Source organism: Echeneis naucrates, chromosome 12 (genome assembly GCF_900963305.1).
Source record: "Echeneis naucrates chromosome 12, fEcheNa1.1, whole genome shotgun sequence".
Classification (NCBI taxonomy): Eukaryota; Metazoa; Chordata; class Actinopteri; order Carangiformes; family Echeneidae; genus Echeneis; species Echeneis naucrates.
The window spans coordinates 19,080,526-19,100,633 of NC_042522.1; the positions used below are offsets into that span (position 1 = coordinate 19,080,526).

At 43.9% G+C, this 20,108-nt stretch overlaps 4 protein-coding genes across 9 annotated transcripts; 1 reads left to right on the plus strand and 3 right to left on the minus strand.

Annotated features, from left to right (window-relative positions):
* Positions 1 to 298: 298 nt before the first annotated feature.
* Positions 299 to 6,135, minus strand: bcl7a (BAF chromatin remodeling complex subunit BCL7A). 2 transcript variants are annotated; one of them, XM_029515087.1, is made up of 6 exons: positions 5,886 to 6,135; positions 4,430 to 4,511; positions 4,108 to 4,204; positions 3,243 to 3,392; positions 1,961 to 2,064; positions 299 to 1,795 (listed from the first exon to the last, which is right to left on the minus strand). In XM_029515087.1, the coding sequence occupies exons 1-6, from the start codon at positions 5,993 to 5,995 to the stop codon at positions 1,721 to 1,723; spliced, it is 618 nt and encodes a 205-aa protein (XP_029370947.1). In that variant the 5' UTR covers positions 5,996 to 6,135; the 3' UTR covers positions 299 to 1,720. The 2 variants fall into 2 exon arrangements, with proteins under 2 accessions (XP_029370947.1, XP_029370948.1); XM_029515088.1 differs by having other exon boundaries at positions 5,993 to 6,121.
* Positions 6,136 to 6,256: 121 nt separating this feature from the next.
* eif2b1 (eukaryotic translation initiation factor 2B, subunit 1 alpha) lies at positions 6,257 to 10,795 on the plus strand. 3 transcript variants are annotated; one of them, XM_029515525.1, is made up of 10 exons: positions 6,257 to 6,386; positions 7,163 to 7,257; positions 7,737 to 7,838; positions 7,920 to 8,056; positions 8,526 to 8,642; positions 9,049 to 9,161; positions 9,235 to 9,303; positions 9,384 to 9,459; positions 9,611 to 9,736; positions 10,610 to 10,765. In XM_029515525.1, the coding sequence occupies exons 2-10, from the start codon at positions 7,245 to 7,247 to the stop codon at positions 10,763 to 10,765; spliced, it is 909 nt and encodes a 302-aa protein (XP_029371385.1). In that variant the 5' UTR covers positions 6,257 to 6,386; positions 7,163 to 7,244. The 3 variants fall into 3 exon arrangements, with proteins under 3 accessions (XP_029371385.1, XP_029371386.1, XP_029371387.1); XM_029515526.1 differs by lacking the exon at positions 6,257 to 6,386 and having other exon boundaries at positions 6,978 to 7,257; positions 10,610 to 10,795; XM_029515527.1 differs by lacking the exons at positions 6,257 to 6,386; positions 7,163 to 7,257 and having other exon boundaries at positions 7,730 to 7,838.
* Positions 10,547 to 15,036, minus strand: ddx55 (DEAD (Asp-Glu-Ala-Asp) box polypeptide 55). Of its 2 annotated transcripts, none has more exons than XM_029515523.1 (14): positions 14,866 to 15,036; positions 14,739 to 14,789; positions 13,976 to 14,062; positions 13,799 to 13,890; positions 13,582 to 13,644; positions 13,325 to 13,474; positions 13,042 to 13,234; positions 12,878 to 12,960; positions 12,301 to 12,432; positions 12,131 to 12,223; positions 11,755 to 11,869; positions 11,451 to 11,619; positions 11,087 to 11,370; positions 10,547 to 11,006 (listed from the first exon to the last, which is right to left on the minus strand). In XM_029515523.1, exons 1-14 carry the CDS (start codon positions 14,971 to 14,973, stop codon positions 10,836 to 10,838), a joined length of 1,791 nt encoding a protein of 596 aa, XP_029371383.1. In that variant the 5' UTR covers positions 14,974 to 15,036; the 3' UTR covers positions 10,547 to 10,835. The 2 variants fall into 2 exon arrangements, with proteins under 2 accessions (XP_029371383.1, XP_029371384.1); XM_029515524.1 differs by having other exon boundaries at positions 10,548 to 11,006; positions 14,517 to 14,789; positions 14,866 to 14,963.
* A 1,205-nt stretch (positions 15,037 to 16,241) lies between these two features.
* Positions 16,242 to 19,494, minus strand: tmed2 (transmembrane p24 trafficking protein 2). Of its 2 annotated transcripts, XM_029515964.1 has the most exons (5): positions 19,165 to 19,494; positions 18,428 to 18,620; positions 18,222 to 18,239; positions 17,799 to 17,906; positions 16,242 to 17,708 (listed from the first exon to the last, which is right to left on the minus strand). In XM_029515964.1, the coding sequence occupies exons 1-5, from the start codon at positions 19,342 to 19,344 to the stop codon at positions 17,584 to 17,586; spliced, it is 624 nt and encodes a 207-aa protein (XP_029371824.1). In that variant the 5' UTR covers positions 19,345 to 19,494; the 3' UTR covers positions 16,242 to 17,583. The 2 variants fall into 2 exon arrangements, with proteins under 2 accessions (XP_029371824.1, XP_029371823.1); XM_029515963.1 differs by lacking the exon at positions 18,222 to 18,239.
* Between the last annotated feature and the right edge of the window lie 614 nt (positions 19,495 to 20,108).

Sequence of the window (20,108 nt, forward strand, 5' to 3'; positions counted from 1 at the left end):
TGGCGGGGTGGGGGGGGCAAAAATATAAAAATAAGAACAACAACAACAAAGTGCCACCTGAAGTAAACAACAGACCAGCAGCTCAGACTGAGGAGGTTTACAGAAGTGGGTAGTGTTGAATTTCCAGTCCCTAACTGTTTTAAAGAAACGTGGTCACATCTGAGCCGGATCTGTCAGGCCGTCAGTTTGGCTTAGCTTAGCTTAGCTTAGCATACTGACTAGAAACAGAAGGGAGCTGCTAGCCTAGCACCTCTAAAGGTCACTGATCGCCACACAATATTTTGTTTGTTTTTAGATGTATAAAAAATGTAAGTTTCCAACCAGGAAGTCACCACATATAAAACCACTTTTTTTTTTGGTTGGGGTTTTTTTTTGTTTTTGTTTTTTAAGATTTTTGTTTTCCTCAGAAGAAAACTTTTTGACATTTTTTTGTGTGTGTGTGTTTTGACCATTGAGCTTTAAAGATGCTGGTAGAATGCAGGTTTTTTTCAAACCACTGGACAGTTTTTATCATATGCTAAGCTAATTGCATCTGGCTGTAATTTAATATTTATTTTTTTACTCTCAGCAACTAGTTCCCAAAAATGCTGAACTGTTCCTTTAAATTAAACCAAATGCATAGAGGTGATTATAAATATTGGATCAAACTGATTAGTGACAACTACAAGCCAAAAAAATTAAAAACAAACAAACAAAAACAATGGCACCAAAATTGTAATTCAAAGTCTGTCTGACCTAAAACAAGGATTTAACTGGAGCAACTCAAGGCACACCTTCAGGAGCTATGCTACCTAAGCTCGTCTTCACTACTTATCCAAGAGTTTATATCTTGACCAGTACCGTCGTCGACTTTCTCTACGAACCACAAACTAAAAGAGAAATGACAAATAAAAATGATGTGAATGGAGAACTTTCCATGGATAGAGAAAAAAGACGTCCACTACAGCAGCAAATCTATCTGTGATCGATTGTGACATACCATAACAGTGCATTGACCCTCCTGAGAAAAAAACCCTAAACGTTTCCTAAACAAATATAGAACATTAGTCTAACAGGAGGCGAATCGGGAGGATTGGAGCGACGTGGTCTCGGGCTGGAGGTCCGAACCCCCTCCCTCCCCCAGCCGCTGATCTGAGACCAGGTTAGCCTCTTGAGTGATCCTGAGCTAAACCATTAGCAGTGAAACGTTTTAAAAATGGGTCTCAGACCAGCGTCCGGGATCGACCTCGTCCTGATCTCAGATCCCCAGTGTTAACGCTTTGAAGTCACAGATGCAGGTCAGGGTTCGTGGTCTGGCCTGGCCTGACGGTGGCTGGACTGGGCAGGGCGGGGCTGGGCGTGGTGGGGGGAGGGGAGGGCGTGGCTGGGCTGGGCTGACGGCGCTGCCCCTGGTCACGGAGGGGATTGCAGCCTGGGTTCAGAGCTTCTCTTGGCATTAGTGAAAAAGTGGAGAACTGGAAGGAAGCACGGAGGGGACCAGTGAATAGAGGTAATATCCATTCTCCCTCTGTGGCAGAGGAGTGTTCGGGCAAAGGGGGCAAACCGGGGGGAGGGAAGAGAGATGTCCATTCTCCCTTTGTTTCGGGTGGGGGGCAGAGGGAGACAGAGGAGTGGGAGGCTAATGTGTCCATCAGCTCTAAATTATCTAAGGAGGGAAGGAAGGAAGGAAGGAAGGAAGGAAGGAAGGAAGGAAGGAGAGAAACGACTCAGCCCCACACATTTAACTCTCCTCAAAGTCCTGAGACGAGGACTCCAGTTTGCTTTTCTTGCCAGGTGGAGCCTCCACCTCTAGATCCTACAACAGCAACAAAAAAAAAAAAAAAAGACACGGTCTTCAGTCTTCAGGAAATATTCACAAAAACAACAAAAAGCCTGAGTTTATTTTCGTCCTTTCAGAATCTGAATCTTAAAGAAGACAGATAGAACCAGACCTCCACACCAGGACTGCCTGTGCTGGTACCTGAGTGGCTTTGCTGTCTGAAGAGTCCTTCTCCCCTGAGGACAGGCTGTCTCTCTTGGCACTTTGTGCTCGCTCTGAGGTCTCTGATGACGGAATGGTCTTACCTGGAACACATGGACACAAGAACACATCAGACCTGGACCAGGTCTCTTCCTCTGGTGGTGACCTGCTGCAGCTGCAGACACATCTGTCTCACGTTGATGACACCGTGTGGTCGATCAGAGTGACTGCAGCCGCCAAAGTTAGTTTAAGTTCATAGGTAAAACAGACTCACTGGACTAAACTGACGTTCACATGATCGACATGAAATTATTTTGTGTCATTTCTGCTTTCATTAAACTGAAACTAATTTAGCTGGCGTTTCTCTTAAGATTTTTACTTCATCACAGATCTGACACGACTTATTTTGTATAAAACAACCAACCAAACAGTTCATCTTAAAGAAATCAGCCTTCCTCCTGAATAAATAAAACATAAATAAAAATACAGTCGCTGTGAGTCTGTTCCCTCTCATGTTATACCCCCCCCCCTTTTTTTTTTTGGACAGGAACAAAAATAAATTGTCAGCTAAACCGCTGGAGACAAACAGATGAGTCAAACCTTGAACGTGAGTCGATGAACCAGAATGTTTAACATTTAGATCACTTGTGTGATATAAACAATATTGTTCCTCATCCTCTTGTGATAAAATCATATCTGGTTCGTCCTCAGTGAGTCTTATTAAAAGGACACTTAGTTGTCCAGATTGTATAGTTGTGGTTTGTGTTAGAGAAAACAAACAGTTAAGATGGAGATGACTTTTGTTTTTAAACCTTTGATGTTTTTAAACCATACAGAGGCAGAAAACTGTGTTTGCGATCACTCAGCTCGGCGTAATTTATTTAACTGTCATTGTGCATCACTCTCAAGAAGTTAACTTAATTTTCAGCTGAGACTGACTTCAATGTGGATGTGACGTCGGGGTGTGTTGCTGCCGCTGATTTTGAGGGTGAGGGCAGCAGTTCAAGGGTGGAGGAAGGAGGAAGTTAGAAGTAGGTTGACGGTTGAAATCTCTGGGGTGGCACAGAGGCCACAGCTGCATCGTGGTTTGTGTGTGTCTGTTGGTGCGTCTTCACTTTGTGTATGTAATAAAACAGACGCTCTGATTGTCTCAGTGTGACGTTCGTCCTGATGTTACAGGACAGATTAGATCGCTGGAGGGGTGCAAAAACAGGAAGTGGCTCATCGTCTGAATGGTATCAGAGGTGATATGTGTTTGTGTGCGCACACGTGTGTGTCTCACCCCTCTTGCTGTCCGGGCTCTGGTCAGTCTTGGCTTCGCTGTTCTCGCGGTGAGACAAGGCGGTGGGCTCGGGGGCGGGGCTGGTGCTACAACTGTTTTCCTGTTTGACGGGGGATGAGTCAGCGATGGAGCTCTGGTTGCTATTGTCATCTGCTGAGACAGATTCAGACAGTTTAGTCTGAGATAATCTGAGAAAACACACTCTCTACGTAAATATAAATCAGCAGAGGAAATACAGCTGCATTAAAGATGCTTCTTTTTTATGTTTACGAGTGTTTGTCCAAATAATAAATCACTCACATAGATTTTCCTGATAAAAACTGTGTAAAGCAGAATAAGCAAAGAAAAGTTCCTCTCGTGTGTTTGGGTAATTTCTGTCTTTATCTGCTCAGGAGTTCTGCTCATTAATGATGAAAAATCAGCTCCAAATATCTGATTGTCTTTATTCTGTCAGCACAATAAACTCAGAAACATTCAGGACTGATCCAGAGACTGACAGCTAGGCCTCTGATTGGCTGTGGCATCACCCACCAGAGCCAATAGGAGCGTCCGACGTAGAGACGTGACTCTAGACGTCACTATCAAAGATGAATGGACGGATTAACACACAGAAGGAAAGCAGCAGAGTTCCAGTCAGAGTCAGACTGATCACCAGTTTATTAAAAACATCTTCAAGTCTTCTCCTCAAACTGTTTTATTTTTACTCAAATCCACAAAAACCAACTGGAGAACCAAATGTGGATTAATCCGCAGCTGAAAATAGTCCAAATAATTTCTGTTTCCTCCTGTTTGAGGTATCAATAATATTAAAAAGTAATAATTTCAATAAAATAAGTTCAAGAATGAAATGACTCTCAGCACCCACCGTGCATGTCCATCATCCCCGGGGACGAGCTGTTCTCTGGAGTCGTCACCTCTGAGCCATATTTCTCATCTTTGCCCTTCTTTTTATTCTTGTTTTTCTACAGTGAGGAAAAAAAAATACAACCACACCATTAAATTTCAATTAACTGAAAATAGTGTGATGTGAAGTCATAATTTAGCCTTTCAGCGAAGAAGAAAGTGAACGATTTTCCTTTTTACAAACACTCCTGTTGAGCAAATTATGTCTCCGTTTGGTTTTTAAGAAATGTGGTAAAAAAACAAAAACAAAACAAAGTGTGTTGGTGTTGTAAAGATGAACTCACGTCATCTGACTTGGGCTCCGTCACCGGCACCCACTTGTAGATACGAAGGGATGTGTCTCCAACAGTCACCCATTTCTTCTCCCTGAACAAAAGATTTCAAAAATCCAATTATATCAACATGATGTGAAACAATGTGGAGTAAAAAGTGAAGCTGCTCAAAGAGCCACATGGATCACGTTAAAAGTGATGAAAGTCCTCCATTCGTCATTTGATCTCATTATGTGTATTCTCTGCCCAAAAATATTCAACTTACTAAGATGTAAAACAGAAAACCGTCATCGGTCACATATGAGAAGCTGAAATGTGACAACTACAAAAAAAATTAAAAATATTTAAATACTCAAATTAAACATGACAGACTCTCTAAATACAAGATACAATCTGTTTGATTAACAGACGACAATCCGATTTACAGTAACTTCAAAACTGTAAGGTGACTCATCATCTTTCTTCAAAAACATTATTGTAACGATAATAAACTAAAATTTCCATAATTTACTCATCAATAGACCTTTCTGCAGATGAATCTGATCAGTTTAGAAAATGTCACAAAACGACAGAGATGATGTAGAAAATAAAGAAATATTCAGTTCTTCAGACTATATCTGAATTTTGGGATGTTGGCTTAAAGAAACATAAATAATCAATGAAGTTGTAAATTGATTGCTTCACTTAAGTCACTTAAACAGCAACAGAAAAGAAATAAATCAAACTTAATCATATTTAAGTTAGATTTTTTTATTTTATTTCATCAACTTTTGGATAAACTTCTGACTTTGACCTGAGGACGTTTTTGATTAAAACACCTGATAATAAAAAAATACATTGAAATTAAATAAATTCCGGGTCAAACTGTAAAAGTGTTTGAATAAAAAGAAATCCAAGACGATGTGAAACGAACGTTTGTGTGAAAATGTGAATTAGTCGTGTTTTTTCTTTCCGCCGTCGGACGATCACACTGAGTCACTACGTGTTCGGCCATGGAGCCGACTTCCCTCAGCCTCCCAACCCCCACCAGCCTCCTCCTTCCTCGGACCGACGGGGCGACTCAAAGCGCTGAATTTAAAAACTCCGCACCGACTAAAATCCGGAGCGGCCGCCGCCGACCGAGCCGCCGGGAGCGGACACTTTTGGGCCGAAAGCCCGCCGCCTGAGAGCGGAAGAGACGGAGGGACGACGAACGGCGGCGGCTTCATGTGACTGCATCGAAATGGCTTCTGGGTTCAACCCTGCCCGTTAAAATCAGCGACACACACACACACACACAGACAGACACACAAAAAAAGAAAAGGAGAAGAAACACCGGGTCGGTCCACGGCTGGTACCGGGCGGCCGGTGCGGCTGCTGCGGCCGCCGCGGCTGCGGAGCTCCGGAGCGGCTCCGCTCGGCTGCAGATAACACGATGATCCGCGCTCAGAACGGAAATAAATAAAAGCAGATAAATAAACAAACACACATTTCTCCAGTCCATCCTCCCTCTCCTCCCCCAACAAGCGCCTCTGTTAGATAACCGAGCCTGCTTCTTCTTCTTCTTCTTCTTCTTCTTCTTCTCCGCCTTCTTACCATTTCCGGACCTTCTCGATCGCGGCCATGACCCGCTTGATGTCATCCTTCGCCCGGCTCCGGGTCTCGGCTCGGACCGACCTGCCCGACATTTCCTCGGTGGGAGAATATTTTTCAGCTCACCGGCAGTTCAGACACAATGCAAACAGAGGGAGGGGGGGGGGGGGGGGGGGGGGCAGGGGCACTGCGCATGTGCAGGCAGAGGGCGGGGGGAGGGGGGGCTGCAGCTGCAAACTATGAGGACAGATCCGTCTCCTGCTGGGGGGGGCAGCAGAACAAAGGGCCCGCAGAACTGCCCCCGGTGGAGCCAAGTAACTCCACTACCGGGGCTGGGGGGGCAACTGTACACACCCAGAGACACCAGCAGGGCAACAACAGAGGATGGGCAAGGAAAGTTCATTCACACACAGACACACACAGACACACAAAGGTCATTAGTGTTTACAATAACAAACACACAAGACGACAAGAAGAAGAATTAAACGTTATTACTGTAAAATAGATAAATAGGTTTGTTTTCATGATTAAAGAAGTGAACTAAAGAAGATTGTTTTTATGTATTCTTAAACAAACATATTAATTCCAAGATAGATAGTTATATACAATATAAACACAATAATTTACATTTGTATTGTTATTTTTACCACCTGAATGTTTTTTATGATACAATAAATTTAATATGGATTTTTATTATATTATTAACTCAGCTCAACAAACAGAAGACTAAAAGGTTAAATAAATAATTAACTTTAAGATAAATTGGTAGAAAAATAATCACAAAGACTGTTTCCGGTGTGGGAGGGAAACTCGTGTCACATTACATTACATATTTCTTTCTATTGACTATTTACATGTTAATGTCATAAATACATAAGTAAAAATAGATGTCTTTATCTAAACGACATTCAGATTCAGTTTTTCAAAGTTCCTTAAAAAATTTAAACGATTTGAACGTTTCCGACAGCACTGTAAGGGGTCTGACGTCATCACAACGCGACACGTCAACGCGCAGACTTCTGAAGCGATCAGTGTGCGACTCCGCAGAAGCGAGCCGCAACGAAACAGTCCAGCGTGTTTTTGGTTTTTGTGTTAGTTCAGAAACTGCAACACAAAAAGTTTCTTTAAGCTCTTAACTTCAGACTCGTGAATATTTTGACTCGTGACAGGAAGCGACAAAAACGCGAAGACAGGAGACAGGGTCCGGTCCTGGTCCGGTCTTTAACGTCTGTTGGGCTCTCCAGTTTGTTTCAGGATGAATGAAGAAGGTAAAAGATTTAAAAATGTCTCGTTATCAGTTAAACTCTGATTTTAACCGTTTTACAGCTGTGGCCTTGAAAGCAGCAGTGACAGGTTCGAGTTATATGAGATATTTTAAAATCATGTTGTCACAAGTACACCTTTTCTGTCAGCAGGCTAAATGTCAGCGGGAACTATAGAAGCTAAAAATGAATACAACAGAATTTAAATCCAGGTCAACGCGTTAGTCCTCCTATGAAAATGTTTGAATACATTTACTGCTGACTGGGCTGCACTTGTTAGACACCAATTCATCAGAATTTGACTCTACAGATTAGTATTTGGAGTCCCTCAAAAATGCACCTGAAATTGAATCGAAAACATCCATTGCCAAGATGATGGAAATGTAATGCAAACTGTGTTGTTTGCTGTGTGTTTTGTGTACGATATTTATGCTGTTAATGTATAAAAAAGGAGGACTCAGATTTCGGCTCACTGTGTCTCACAGAGCTGGTGGAGTATTTCCGGGATCAGATGAGGAAAGACCCGGACATGGCCTCTGCTGTGGCTGCGATCCGGACTCTGCTTGAATTCCTCAAGAGAGACAAAGGTGAGTTCCCATCGTTCCTACACCTGTAGATCTTGGTCTCGGCTCCATTTGATAAATCTCCTCTCTACCTGAACCGCTCAGGTGAAACCATCCTGGGCCTGAGGGAGAGCCTGATGTGGGCCACAGACTGCCTGACCGGAGTGGACTCCTCTGTGGCCGTGTCCTCAGGAGGGGAGCTCTTCCTGCGCTTCATCAGCCTCACGTCACTGGAGCACCAGGTGAGACATCACATCCCAAACAGCTTTCCATGTTTAATACCAGAGACGGACTTCCTGAGGGATAATACACAACACAATAACAACTGGTTCACAGGGTGCGGTCATTTCTCTGCTTTGCATCCAAACCATAAAGGGACAAGATGGGAACGGAGCATCAATAAAAATAGAGACAGAGCAGTTCTTCAAATCTTCTGTAAGACAGTTACAGATTGGACAGATTTGATCTAAATTAAACATGAACTATGGTGAAATACATGAAGTGGGTGTAATGCAGCAGTACTGTGGAGCAACAGTTAGAGCAGAGTGTAGGTACATATATTTACAGGAAATCTATTCGAACAGTCACATTACACTTTTTGAAAAACACTTGAAATAATTGTAGTAGTGAATTTTATCTAGTCAACCAGACTGCTTGGGGAAGAGATGTTTCCACAAAGAAAACACTAACTCCTCGTGCTCTCTCTGTCAGGATCTGTCACGCTGCAAGAAGGTGATGGAGGAGAGAGGAGAACTTTTTCTAGAGAAGATCTCAATGTCCAGGGCCAAAGTTGCCAAGCTCTGTCACACCTTCATCAAAGATGGCGCTGTAAGTTCCATATTTGTCGTACGTACCTGGACAGACAAATGTTTTTCTGTTTGCTTCTTTGTAGAACAAACTTGCAACTTGCAAGATTTTTTTATGCTGTACTGTGTGTTGAGTAAAGGTCAGAGTAAGTTTAAGAGCTCTGAGTTCTTTTGGGAAAGCAGTCTGGATTTAGTTAAAAGAAAACCTTTATGGACCATCTCATACAGAAAAACTGGCTTTACAACATTTATTTGGACAGTAAATATCATTAATGTCAAGGAGCTAATATTCCTCCACAGCAGTTATTCTTCTGTGAGCCGTTCTCAGCAGCTCAAAAACAGGCAGACAGGCAGTTCGCGGTTTATATATTCAGCATTGAGGCAGTGACTCATTCATTTCAGTTGGCTTTGAAACGTTTCCCTTTCAGAAAATCCTGACTCACTCCTACTCCAGAGTCGTGCTCAGAGTGCTGGAAAAAGCAGCAGCAGAAAAGAAACGCTTCTCCGTCTATGTGACTGAATCACAGCCCGACTCAGCCGGGTGAGTGAAGAGTTGGAAAATGGTTTTATCCCGACGAGTGACTCAGTGTTTTATATAAAATGTCTTTGTTCAGGCGACAGATGGCTGAAGCCCTTAGAAAACTCAATGTCCCGGTAACAGTCGTCCTGGATGCAGCTGTGGGGTAAAAAACCTTCATCATCAGCCAACATGGAGTTTTTCTGCTTCTTATTCAGGTCTGAATAAGTCTGTTGTTTTTCACAGGTATGTCTTAGAGAAGGTGGACCTGGTCATCATCGGTGCAGAGGGAGTTGTGGAGAGCGGAGGAATCATCAACAAGGTGGGTTCCAGGAAAGAGCAGTTTGACGTAAATGTCCGGGTTAGCTGGCGTTTCCACAGTGAGCCTGATGTTTACGATCCAGGTCACTGCGTCAGTTAAATGTGCTGATATGTGAAGAAACACAAGTCGCCATGTTTCCCCTCCTTCACAGATCGGCACGTATCAGATGGCCGTCTGCTCCAAAGCTCACAACAAGCCGTTCTACGTCGTGGCAGAAAGTTTCAAGTTTGTCCGTCTGTATCCGCTCAACCAGCAGGACGTCCCGGATAAATTTAAGGTGCGCAGTTTCGTGTCCAGTCTGAATTTGACTTTTACAGTTAAAACCAAAGTTGGGGAAATTATTTCTAAGTGAAAATGTGGAAATCCAACTCCGGTAAAACAGGACATTAAATGTTAAATTGATAGTTGAGGTTGTTTAATTTGAGGTTCTAATCTGTAGTTGGTGTTCTACCTGCGGTGGAGCTGGTGTGTTCAGAGGCAACTTGCAAAAAAGTTTTAGCCACTTTAAACACTTGACGGACAAACATCCTTTGACTTTTCATTTTGAGGAACTACCTTGTGAACCTTTGAACTACCGTGTAACTACACCGGAGACACGGAATAGAGCTTCCACGAGATCTGAATCTTCAATTAAACTTGGACTCATTTTTGACAGAACACGTCTCCGTCTCCTCAGGCAGTTGTAGAAAACGTTAAAAATATATTTGATAGGTGGCTGTGACAGAGACACGATAGTGGAAAGTGTCAGTTTTGTGACATGTTGCTGGAACGATGTCAGAATGACTGACAGGAAATTATTTTCTCACAGCAACAACACAAAACTGACGCTCTCCACTACAGAATCTGTGTCCAGGCTGAGACAGAGACGCTCTCTGTCCAAAATAAACCAGATTCATTCAAAATGAAGACAAATGGAGTTTCACAGTTAACTGAAGAAAACGATCATTCCTGTTGAAATTGTAATATCATTCTGATCATTTTCAAAATAAAGCTGTTTATGTAAAAGTGGCTGAAACGGATTTTCGGGTTGACCATGAACACATCACTCAGCGCTGGTCCTCACATCTCAGAACCTGAACCTTTATGTTCATTAATAAGAGCACAAATTCTCTGATGGTAATCGTTTATTATCCAACGAATGTTTCCGCAGTACAAAGCAGACACACTGAAGACGATGCAGAACTTGTCAGAGGAGCATCCCATGATCGACTACACGCCGCCCTCCCTCATCACGCTGCTCTTCACCGACCTGGGAGTCCTCACCCCGTCGGCCGTCAGCGACGAACTCATCAAGCTTTATTTATAACTTTAAAATAATAAAAAAAAATTACAAAAAGGTAAACAAATTTCTTTTGGATTTATTTGAGCTTGCTTTATCAAAATTCCTCTTCGTTCGACTCTCCTTCTTCCGTTTTGTGTTTGGACTTCGGTTTCCTCGTCATCTGTTTCTCAAAGTCCTCCTCGCTGATTCGACCTTTCTTGAGTCTCTTGAGGAGGCGAGTGTCGTCCAAAAGGTCCTTCATGTCCTGCTCTTCCATGTCAGAGTCCTGCACAAACAGAAGAGACAAAAGTTGAATCTGATCTACTGATGCTGATGCTCAGGACGTTGAACCGGTGGCCTGATTACCTCATCGTGCTTCCTCTTGGCCGACAGCTTTTTCCTGCGTTCCTTCTTGGCCTTCTGTTTGGACCAGGACTTGTTCTTTGTGAAATTCTTTCTTGGAAGGGGATTCGTTTCTTTGTCCTTCAGCTGCTTCTGTCTCAGTTTCTCCCGGCTCTTGTCCTTGTAGCGGATGGCGTCCGTGTCAACCGTCGTCTCAACAAAGTCAGGAAATGTTTTCCCTCTCAGCTCAGGCATCTTCGGCAGGCGAAGGAGGGCGAAGCCGCGTGCCAAGGAGGCAAAGTCCAGATCTAGAGAAGAAAGAAACACCAAATGTTGGCCAAAGTCCATCTGGAGACGTCTGCTGTATTTAGTTTTTGTTTTTCATCACCTCTGATTCTGAAGATGAGACTGCACTCGTGTTTGGCGTAGGCCTGGACGTAGGAGACGAAGGCCCTCATGCCTCGGTCAAACATGGCGCGGTCTGCCAGAGACATGGCCTGCACTTTGGGCAGCACGTCCACAACATCGGCTACAGGAGACATCTTCTGCAGTGGACACTGGAGGTGAAGACGAGACAGAGGACATATCACAGATGAGGACTGTCGTGTTTCCATGTGGTTCAGCACTGGGTTCAGTCTCTGGGCCCAGATTCTGGTCCAGGCTCTCTGACACGTGGAACAGACAGAACTCACTTTCTGGTTGATGGACAAGAAATTGATGTAGGACTCCTCCATCGGCAGCAGGAAGACCAGGGCGTTGCCTTGGTTACCAATACGAGCCGTTCGTCCACAGCGGTGGACAAATGCGCTGAGACAGACACACAAAACGCATTGAGGCAGGAAGGTACTTTGACAAGAAAAGCCTTTCACATGTTCAGTAAGGAAAGCAGGACTCATTTATCCTCACTGAGCCGATGTGACGTCTGATTTATGATCTGAAAACAAAAGCTGTCACACGGGGACCTTCACAGACCACCTCATAAGGCAGATTACAGACGCCTGCCAGTCTTCATGAAAATAAAATGGCATCATAAATACATCAGATGATGGAAATAAGTTGTGTCCTCACCTGGCGCTGCTGGGGGGGTCGTACTGCAGCACCCAGTGAACATCAGGGATGTCGATGCCTCTGGCCATAACGTCAGTACACACCAGGATCCCACTGCAGCACAACAAAAAACACACACATGATACACAAGTCAAACCAGCATGCAGCGTCACACACAAACTCTTCCTCACCTCTTCAGGGAACGGAAGTCGGCAAAGATCTTGTTGCGTTTGTTTTTCATCTTGCCGTGGATGCAGCAGACGGTGACCTTCTTCACCAGCGTCTCCAGAGCTCGACCGTAGTACTCGACACACGCACACGTACTGATGATGAGAAGATGGACCTTTAAGTTCTACCTTCAGACCGTCCCGACCTTAAACTTCTACCTTCAGACCGTCCCGACCTTAAACTTCTACCTTCAGACTGTCCCAACTTTAAATTTCTACCTTCAGACCGTCCCGACCTTAAACTTCTACCTTCAGACCGTCCTGACCTTAAACTTCTACCTTCAGACCGTCCTGACCTTAAACTTCTACCTTCAGACCGTCCCGACTTTAAAATTCTACCTTCAGACCGTCCCGACCTTAAATTTCTACCTTCAGACCGTCCCGACCTTAAATTTCTACCTTCAGACCGTCCCGACCTTAAATTTCTACCTTCAGACCGTCCCGACCTTAAATTTCTACCTTCAGACCGTCCCGACCTTAAATTTCTACCTTCAGACTGTCCCGACCTTTAAGTTCTACCTTCAGATTACGCTTCACATACCTAAAGAAGACCAGAAGCTTCTCGTGCTTGTGTTGCCGTAGAAACGCCACCAGGTTGTTGAACTTGTCCTCGGATCTGCAGATCTGGAATTAAAACCAACATGTGAATTTGGGTGTCTGAGCTGACATGAAACGGACATGGGTTTGTGCGTCCTTTGCTCTCACAGTGTAGTAGTTGGACAGCCTGGAGGGGGTTTTCTGGGCGGGGGCAGTAGCGGCCACGCCTTTTTCTTTGACGGTGATCCGTACAGGGTTCCTGAGGCCGGCCCTCACCAGCTTCTCCAACTCCTGAGTCTGAGTGGCTGAGAACAGGCCTGTGCGTCTCTGTTTGGGCAGGTAGCCCAGGATGGTGTTCAGACTGGACACACAAACACAGACGGACATCAAGACGATGTTGTTTCTGTTTGCTGCACTTTGTGAGAAGCACACAAGCTCCAGATCTTCGTACCTGGCCTCGAAGCCCATGTCCAGCAGCCTGTCAGCTTCATCCAGAACCAGAACGTCCAGACTCTTGACTGAGCTGGCCAAGTCCAGACCATCTGACTTCCTCCTGAACATGTCCTCCAGGCGGCCGGGAGTCGCGATCACAATGTTCGCCCTGAAACACAACATCATGACGTTAATTCATCGTAGACACACTAAAAAGCTCCCCACATGTGGTGTCCTGTTAGACCTCCTGCTGGGACTGCAGTCAGGTTCACCTACCCTCGTTCCTTAAACTTCTCCACATCCTCTATGGGGTTTGTGCCGCCGATGAGTAAAATCTGCCTGAAAAACAAACAAATCAAACATTTCAAAACTTCCAGCTGTTTAAATTTGACTTTCTGTGAATTCTGATTTAACAATCAAACAACTTTTTCTGGAGCTGCATCTCGCTGTTTTCATAATCAACGCTGTTATTGATCATCACTGTTCCACTTACGTGAACTGTGGAAACTTCTGGATGAACTGCTGCATCACCTCACTGATCTGAAGGGCCAGTTCTCTGGTGGGAGTGATGACCAGAGCGCCGACCTGCAGAGCGAAACACGCCTCACAGCTCAGCATCTCTACGGTTACCGAGGGAAGAATAAAGTCTATCACCCATCCAATCAGTCACCTGCATCTTCTTCAGCTTCTCCTCCCTCCTCAGCAGCAGCTCTATAACGGGGATGACGAAGGCGAGCGTCTTTCCACTTCCTGTCACCTGCAGTCACAGGACACGTCATTCTGAATCCTGCAGTCAGTTTTCACGGATTCACAGATTATAACTACATATATTCATGTTTCCATTAATTCAATTTATCTGATGTATTCTTTAATTTTTTAGGACTAATCCTGTTTTCTTCATGTTTTGTGTCCTAACCTACAAAAACACATGAGAATAAACAATATTTAGTCATTAATCATATTATTTACCAGATTTTGTAAAAAAGAAATTTAAATGATCAGATGTGGAGAATTACAGAGCCACATTAGTGACTGTTAGCTGTACAGGTGTTAACCTGCAGATGAACTTCCTGTTGGCCGCTCAGGTGTTAACGTACAGGTGAACTTCCTGTTGGCCACTCAGGTGTTAACGTACAGGTGAACTTCCTGTTGGCCGCTCAGGTGTTAAAATGCAGGTGAACTTCCTGTTGGCCGCTCAGGTGTGAACGTACAGGTGAACTTCCTGTTGGCCGCTCAGGTGTTAACGTGCAGGTGAACTTCCTGTTGGCCGCTCAGGTGTTAACGTGCAGGTGAACTTCCTGTTGGCCGCTCAGGTGTGAACGTGCAGGTGAACTTCCTGTTGGCCGCTCAGGTGTTAACGTGCAGGTGAACTTCCTGTTGGCCGCTCAGGTGTTAACGTACAGGTGGACTTCCTGTCACACGGATGAACTTACCGCCTCTGCCGCCACGTCCTTGTTGCTCATGAACAGCGGGATACAGGCGGACTGGACAGAGACAACAACAACATTAGAGGCAGGTAAACAGCGCTGAGGAGCCGCTCCTTCCGGTCCGGGCTCTTACCTGTACAGGTGTCATGTGACTGAACTTCAGCTCCTCGAGCGTCTGCAGGACGTTGTCGTGGAGACGGACAGGTAAGCTGTCCCACGTCCCGTCCGTCGTGTTGTCCATCCCGAACACAGACAGGACGGACCGCTGCTGTCCCCACGCTGCTCCGCTCCGGCTTCCGGGTGCGCTGATGTTTACCATCCGGGTAGGAACTGAAGGTCTGCCGTGAGTTTGGTTCCGCCTTCCGTGTGTTTCTACTCTTTATTTTTAGTTCTCTCTCTCGCTTCTACTTTCATTTTTATTTTAGTTTTATTTTAAGTGTATCTTTAAATTTCTGTTGATTTGATTTTCTCTTTATTATAATGTTACCAAAATGTAAATATTATATCAACAAATTGATAATATTATATATATATTATTTTTTTAAACTACATTAATATCACACAGCTCCTTGATTTCACTATAAACCTGTGAAAATTAAAAATGGAGATTTGCTGCTGAGACACAATGAGATCTCCGGCCTGCTTCTCAACACCACCGGTGGTAACTTCAGTGTCTGCAGTGACGAAGTCTAGTGGAATGAATCAGTAAATCTTAAAGAGAAACAGATTTCCTCTGTGGTTCTGGTTCTGACTGAACTCGGTCCAGGACCTTGTTGTTTGCATGTGCAGCTTCACTCATCAAAGCATCTGTTCAGTATTGTGGCAGCTGGCGATACTTAGAATAACTGCTGCTGTGATGGAGAAGCAGGATTGATGACCAATGATAGGAGAAACCAGCTGGCTCAGGTTTGTCCGAGGACACACTGGCCTGAAGCTGAACCTGTAAACCACCAGTGAAACCCAGAGAGGATGGAAGACAGTTGTAGAGACGGACACATTTGTCCTTCGTGATGGAGTGAAAGGCCCAAACCTCCTCGGATTGTTCCAACCATTTAGGACATGGGGGCTCATGACATAAGTTTCTTCCCTTGTGCTTACTTTGTTATATTTAGAAAATTAAGACCTTCTCCAAGTGGAAAGGTAACTTGTGTTTTAAAATGACGATATATCAAAGAAATTTTGTCTGTTTTATTTGCCTTTCTTTAATTAGATTTCTTCCCAATCCTGTCAAAATGTGCTCTAGAAATAACATTGATGGATCCATAATGTCCACCAAAAATAGTGAAATGGAATAAAAATCAAATCTGTGACAGCCGACTTCTCCACTAATTGTACTTAATTATTTAAAAGGCACATTTTCACACATAATTTCCTCTAAAGCAGGAATCAATATTCATTAAATCCAGTTTGTTTTTCACTTCAAGAACTAAAGATGTGACCAAAAAAGTATGTATCATATCAGAGATGAGGATTCACTTTCAACTTTTTAAGTAGGAGACGACAGAGTAATTGTACAGAATATTGGCTTTATTATGAAACCTGGGGCTTTTTCCACACAACCAGTTGGCGTTTGTACAGATCCATTGATCAGATTTTGTTGACATGAGAAAAAAGGAGACTGTGTACAGAGCAGTTTTACCTGCCTGAGCTCACCAAAGATTGTTTCAAATACAAAACTGGAGCATTTTCAGTAACATGCGGCACCTTTGATGCTGCAGCCGTGTGCCAGGTGTGATGCTACAGCCATGGATGTAAGTTTTTACCTTATTTGTAGTGGAAATAAATTGAAAGGCAACATCCAAACAGCTGCATGTTACTGGATATGCTTCAGGATAAACAGTAAACAACTCAATTGTATACAATCGTATAATTTAAAATCCCCAACCCTGACTAACTACAGAAGAAGCAACTAAAGCACACAGCAGTCATTAAGTGTCAAACCCCCCCACCCAGTCAGCCTCATGTATGCAACATGTATTCACTATCCCGCTAAGCTTTGGAGTTGCACCCCCAGTAGTTCCATTAAAAATCAAACCTATCTCAGCTCTCACTGCTAAGCCAAAGTTGTAAAGTTTAAGTGTTCAAAAAATAACATTAACACACAAACTTTGTGCCATCAGGAGTCAGGCCGCATCCCAAAAAAAGATGTCCACTGAATCCCCCCCGTGGCAGAGACCGCTATGATTCAACAGGCAGAGCTGCAGGCTGTACAGGTTCCCTTAAAGACCAGCGGTTGTGTAAATCCTTCAGATTAATCAGATGCTTTCATCAGGAGTGCAAGTTGCTGTTTGAGAGTATTAACACAATGTACAGTCTATTGTCTGACTTGGCTTAGACAATGGAAACGAAACTCCCTGCATCTCAGACGATGAGCTAATGGAATTGGTTTAAGTTTACCATTTTTATCATTTACAAAGCTCCCCAGTTAAATCTTAATAAGGGCTACATTCCCCCGTGGTGACTCCACACGTGCATATCCATTAACGTACGTTTCTAAGCCTTTTTCATTTGACTGCCTTTACTTAAATTTATGAGCCTCACCCTCAATCATCCGGGCAAAAATGTACTGGCAAGTGATTGGTACTTAAGAGGAATTAAACACCATTTGAGAAAAAAAATTTAGTAAAACAAAAAAAGAACTCATCTATCTCTAATCTTTTGGCCATTCATTCCAAAATACAATAATTACATTTATAACGAATGAACTAAATAGGTAACAGGGCAACAAAACATCTGAGATCCAATCAAATGTGAGCTTTACTCAAACTGCCAGTCTCATTTCCAGAGTGTAAATAAACTGTCTTGGTGTTGGAGAAAACAGTGGAGGACACAAAGGGATCAATTCACCGCACTACACCACTCGCCGTACTTCAAAAAATCTCTTCAGGTAATAAATCTGTCCAAGTGTCATGGCCACCAGAACCAGCGCCTCGAAGAACGACCACAGCACCACTCTGCTGTTTGTGTTGTCGTTGACTGGCGAGAGAGAGAAGAAAAGTTACACCCAGAAATTAGAGTGAAAGCAAATTGGTTTTATGTTCATGTTTTTAGTGGAGCAGGACTTACTCGCTCTGTGTATCCTCTCACGGACCTCCATGTACTCCTGCTCATGCTTAACAGCCGTCATGGCAACAGCCAGCTCATTGATCATCTCCTCCAGCTTGTTTTGGTGGGCTGAAACAATCAAAAAAGGTAATCTATCAATCATGAGTCAAAGCACAGTATTTGTGCAAAGAAAAACGTGCACAGAGTATGCAACACATGCATAAAACATGTTACGTTTGTGGTTGGTGATGCTGTCTACTCAAAGATATTCAGAGTTCATTTTTTTCCATGTGCAAATCGCCAAACCATTCACAAACATCACAGCTTCACTACATATACTAGAACTGCACAATATTAGTTTTTTCCCTACAGAAACAACACTGGTTAGACAGAACTCTGCAATGCATTGCAAACTCAAAAGTCACAGCTCGCCCTGCGGCCTACCATCCCAGCTGTCGCCACCTAGAAAGAGAACGAGAGGCCCCAGAATACAGTCAGAACATAAACTAATAGAAGCAGAACAGAGAAACAGAAACAGGTCTGAAGCTTGAATGAACCATTTGTTCAAAGGCTGCAAAGAAAAGCAGAGTTTCTCCAATCACTTTTGCAGGGACATGTTTGGGTTACCCGCACATACACCCTTTTTGTACCTTCCGTCTCCATGTCCTGGCCTTTAGGTGCCTCTCCGATATCAATGGTGAACATGACGATCTTGGGTGTCATGGTTGACATTTTGTTGCTGAAGCAGAACTTGTAGGTCCCGTCCATGTGTGCTGCCACTGAGTACTTGCCACTGGACTCTCTGTCACCTTTGTAAATCTGCTTCCCATCAGGCCCCGTTATCTGCAGGAGACAGCAGTGAAGAGCAGAGCTGCATTAGGACAAGTCATCAACAACATGAAGGGACTGCTGGGAACATATGGCAGCAAATATCTGGGTGCTCCAAACACTCATTTGTGCATTACGAACGAAAGAAGTTAACAGAAAAGAAAAAAAAACACCAAGATTAATAATATTTAACTTTACAGAGCTTGACCATCTTAAACACACTGTTGTCTATATTAAACTAGCACAACTTAACCGGACATATGCTAACGGAGCACTTCCTGTATCAGTGCGAGTAATTTGGCAGTCAATGTCATACACCCTCTAACACACAACTGGTAGAAATTGTGCATCTGCATTGTTCAATCCAAAGATGTAAGAAGTAACACTGAAGTAAAAGTCTTAAAGCCGGAAAACAGCGGACTGGTCTCAGTTGGCGTTACGCAGGCAGCTAACGGCTAACGTTAGCACGGGCCTAGTGTAGCAACAAACATGTTGAGTTAAAAACTCCCAATCTGTCCCCGTTAGAAAGAGGATTTGTTATCTCGGCAACACGTCCCACCTCCACATCAATGTCCAGGAAGCCTCCTTCGGCCACCTCAAACATGAGGCCCATCTTGGTGCCGGAGTTGACCCGCTCGTAGAAGCACTCCTCGGCATGGGCGTCTATGCTAACGAAGTAGCCGGACGCGGTGGCAGACAGGACGGCCAGCAAGACAACCAGCTCCGACGCGGTAAACATGGTTCAAGTGTCACGAAGCGACTGGCGATATAAAGGGGTATCGGTGCCGGACTGCAGGGTGTCGGGTTGTGTGCGTGAGTTATTGCGGGAGAGAAGCCGCTCCAGCTCCGGCTGCGGTGCACCGCTCTGTAACTGCCACGTACGGGTTTAAACGGAAACCGGCGAGGGACAAACTTCAGAGAGCGCCTGTCAAGATGGGGAAAGCGTGCGATCAACATCAGCACCAGACTTCGGCTCCAACTAAAAACACTCCCGATATTTTCAGTGATTCAACTGTCAGAGGCAAATTTATAAGACGAAATCGGAACTATTTGGGTCAAAAGAATAGAAATAGAAATATTCATAAAAAAAATATACTTACTTCAAAGGTATACAACAGGTAGAATGTAAGAAGTAAAGAGAATGGGCCTGTGATCAAGATTAAATAGAAACATCAAAATATAAATAGTGCAGTATATGCAGATAATCAGTAATCAAAACCTGATCACACGTCATTTTCAGTTCAGGCTAATTGCAGGAAAGCTGTTTAAAAAAATAAACGAAAACACATCAGTGAAACCTTTAACCTCATCTTTTTTTACAGCTTGTGTTTTGTCTAATGCCACATTTTACTTCCTGTCCTTCTCAGCAGGAAAACATATCCATAGCCATCCTCAGTGTGGCACAGTAACAGGTCATACTCAGTGCAGTCTCCCTGTTTACGTAACATCAATGCAGACTACCTAACTTGACTATTCTGGCACTGGGTGTGGAGAGAAGATTTG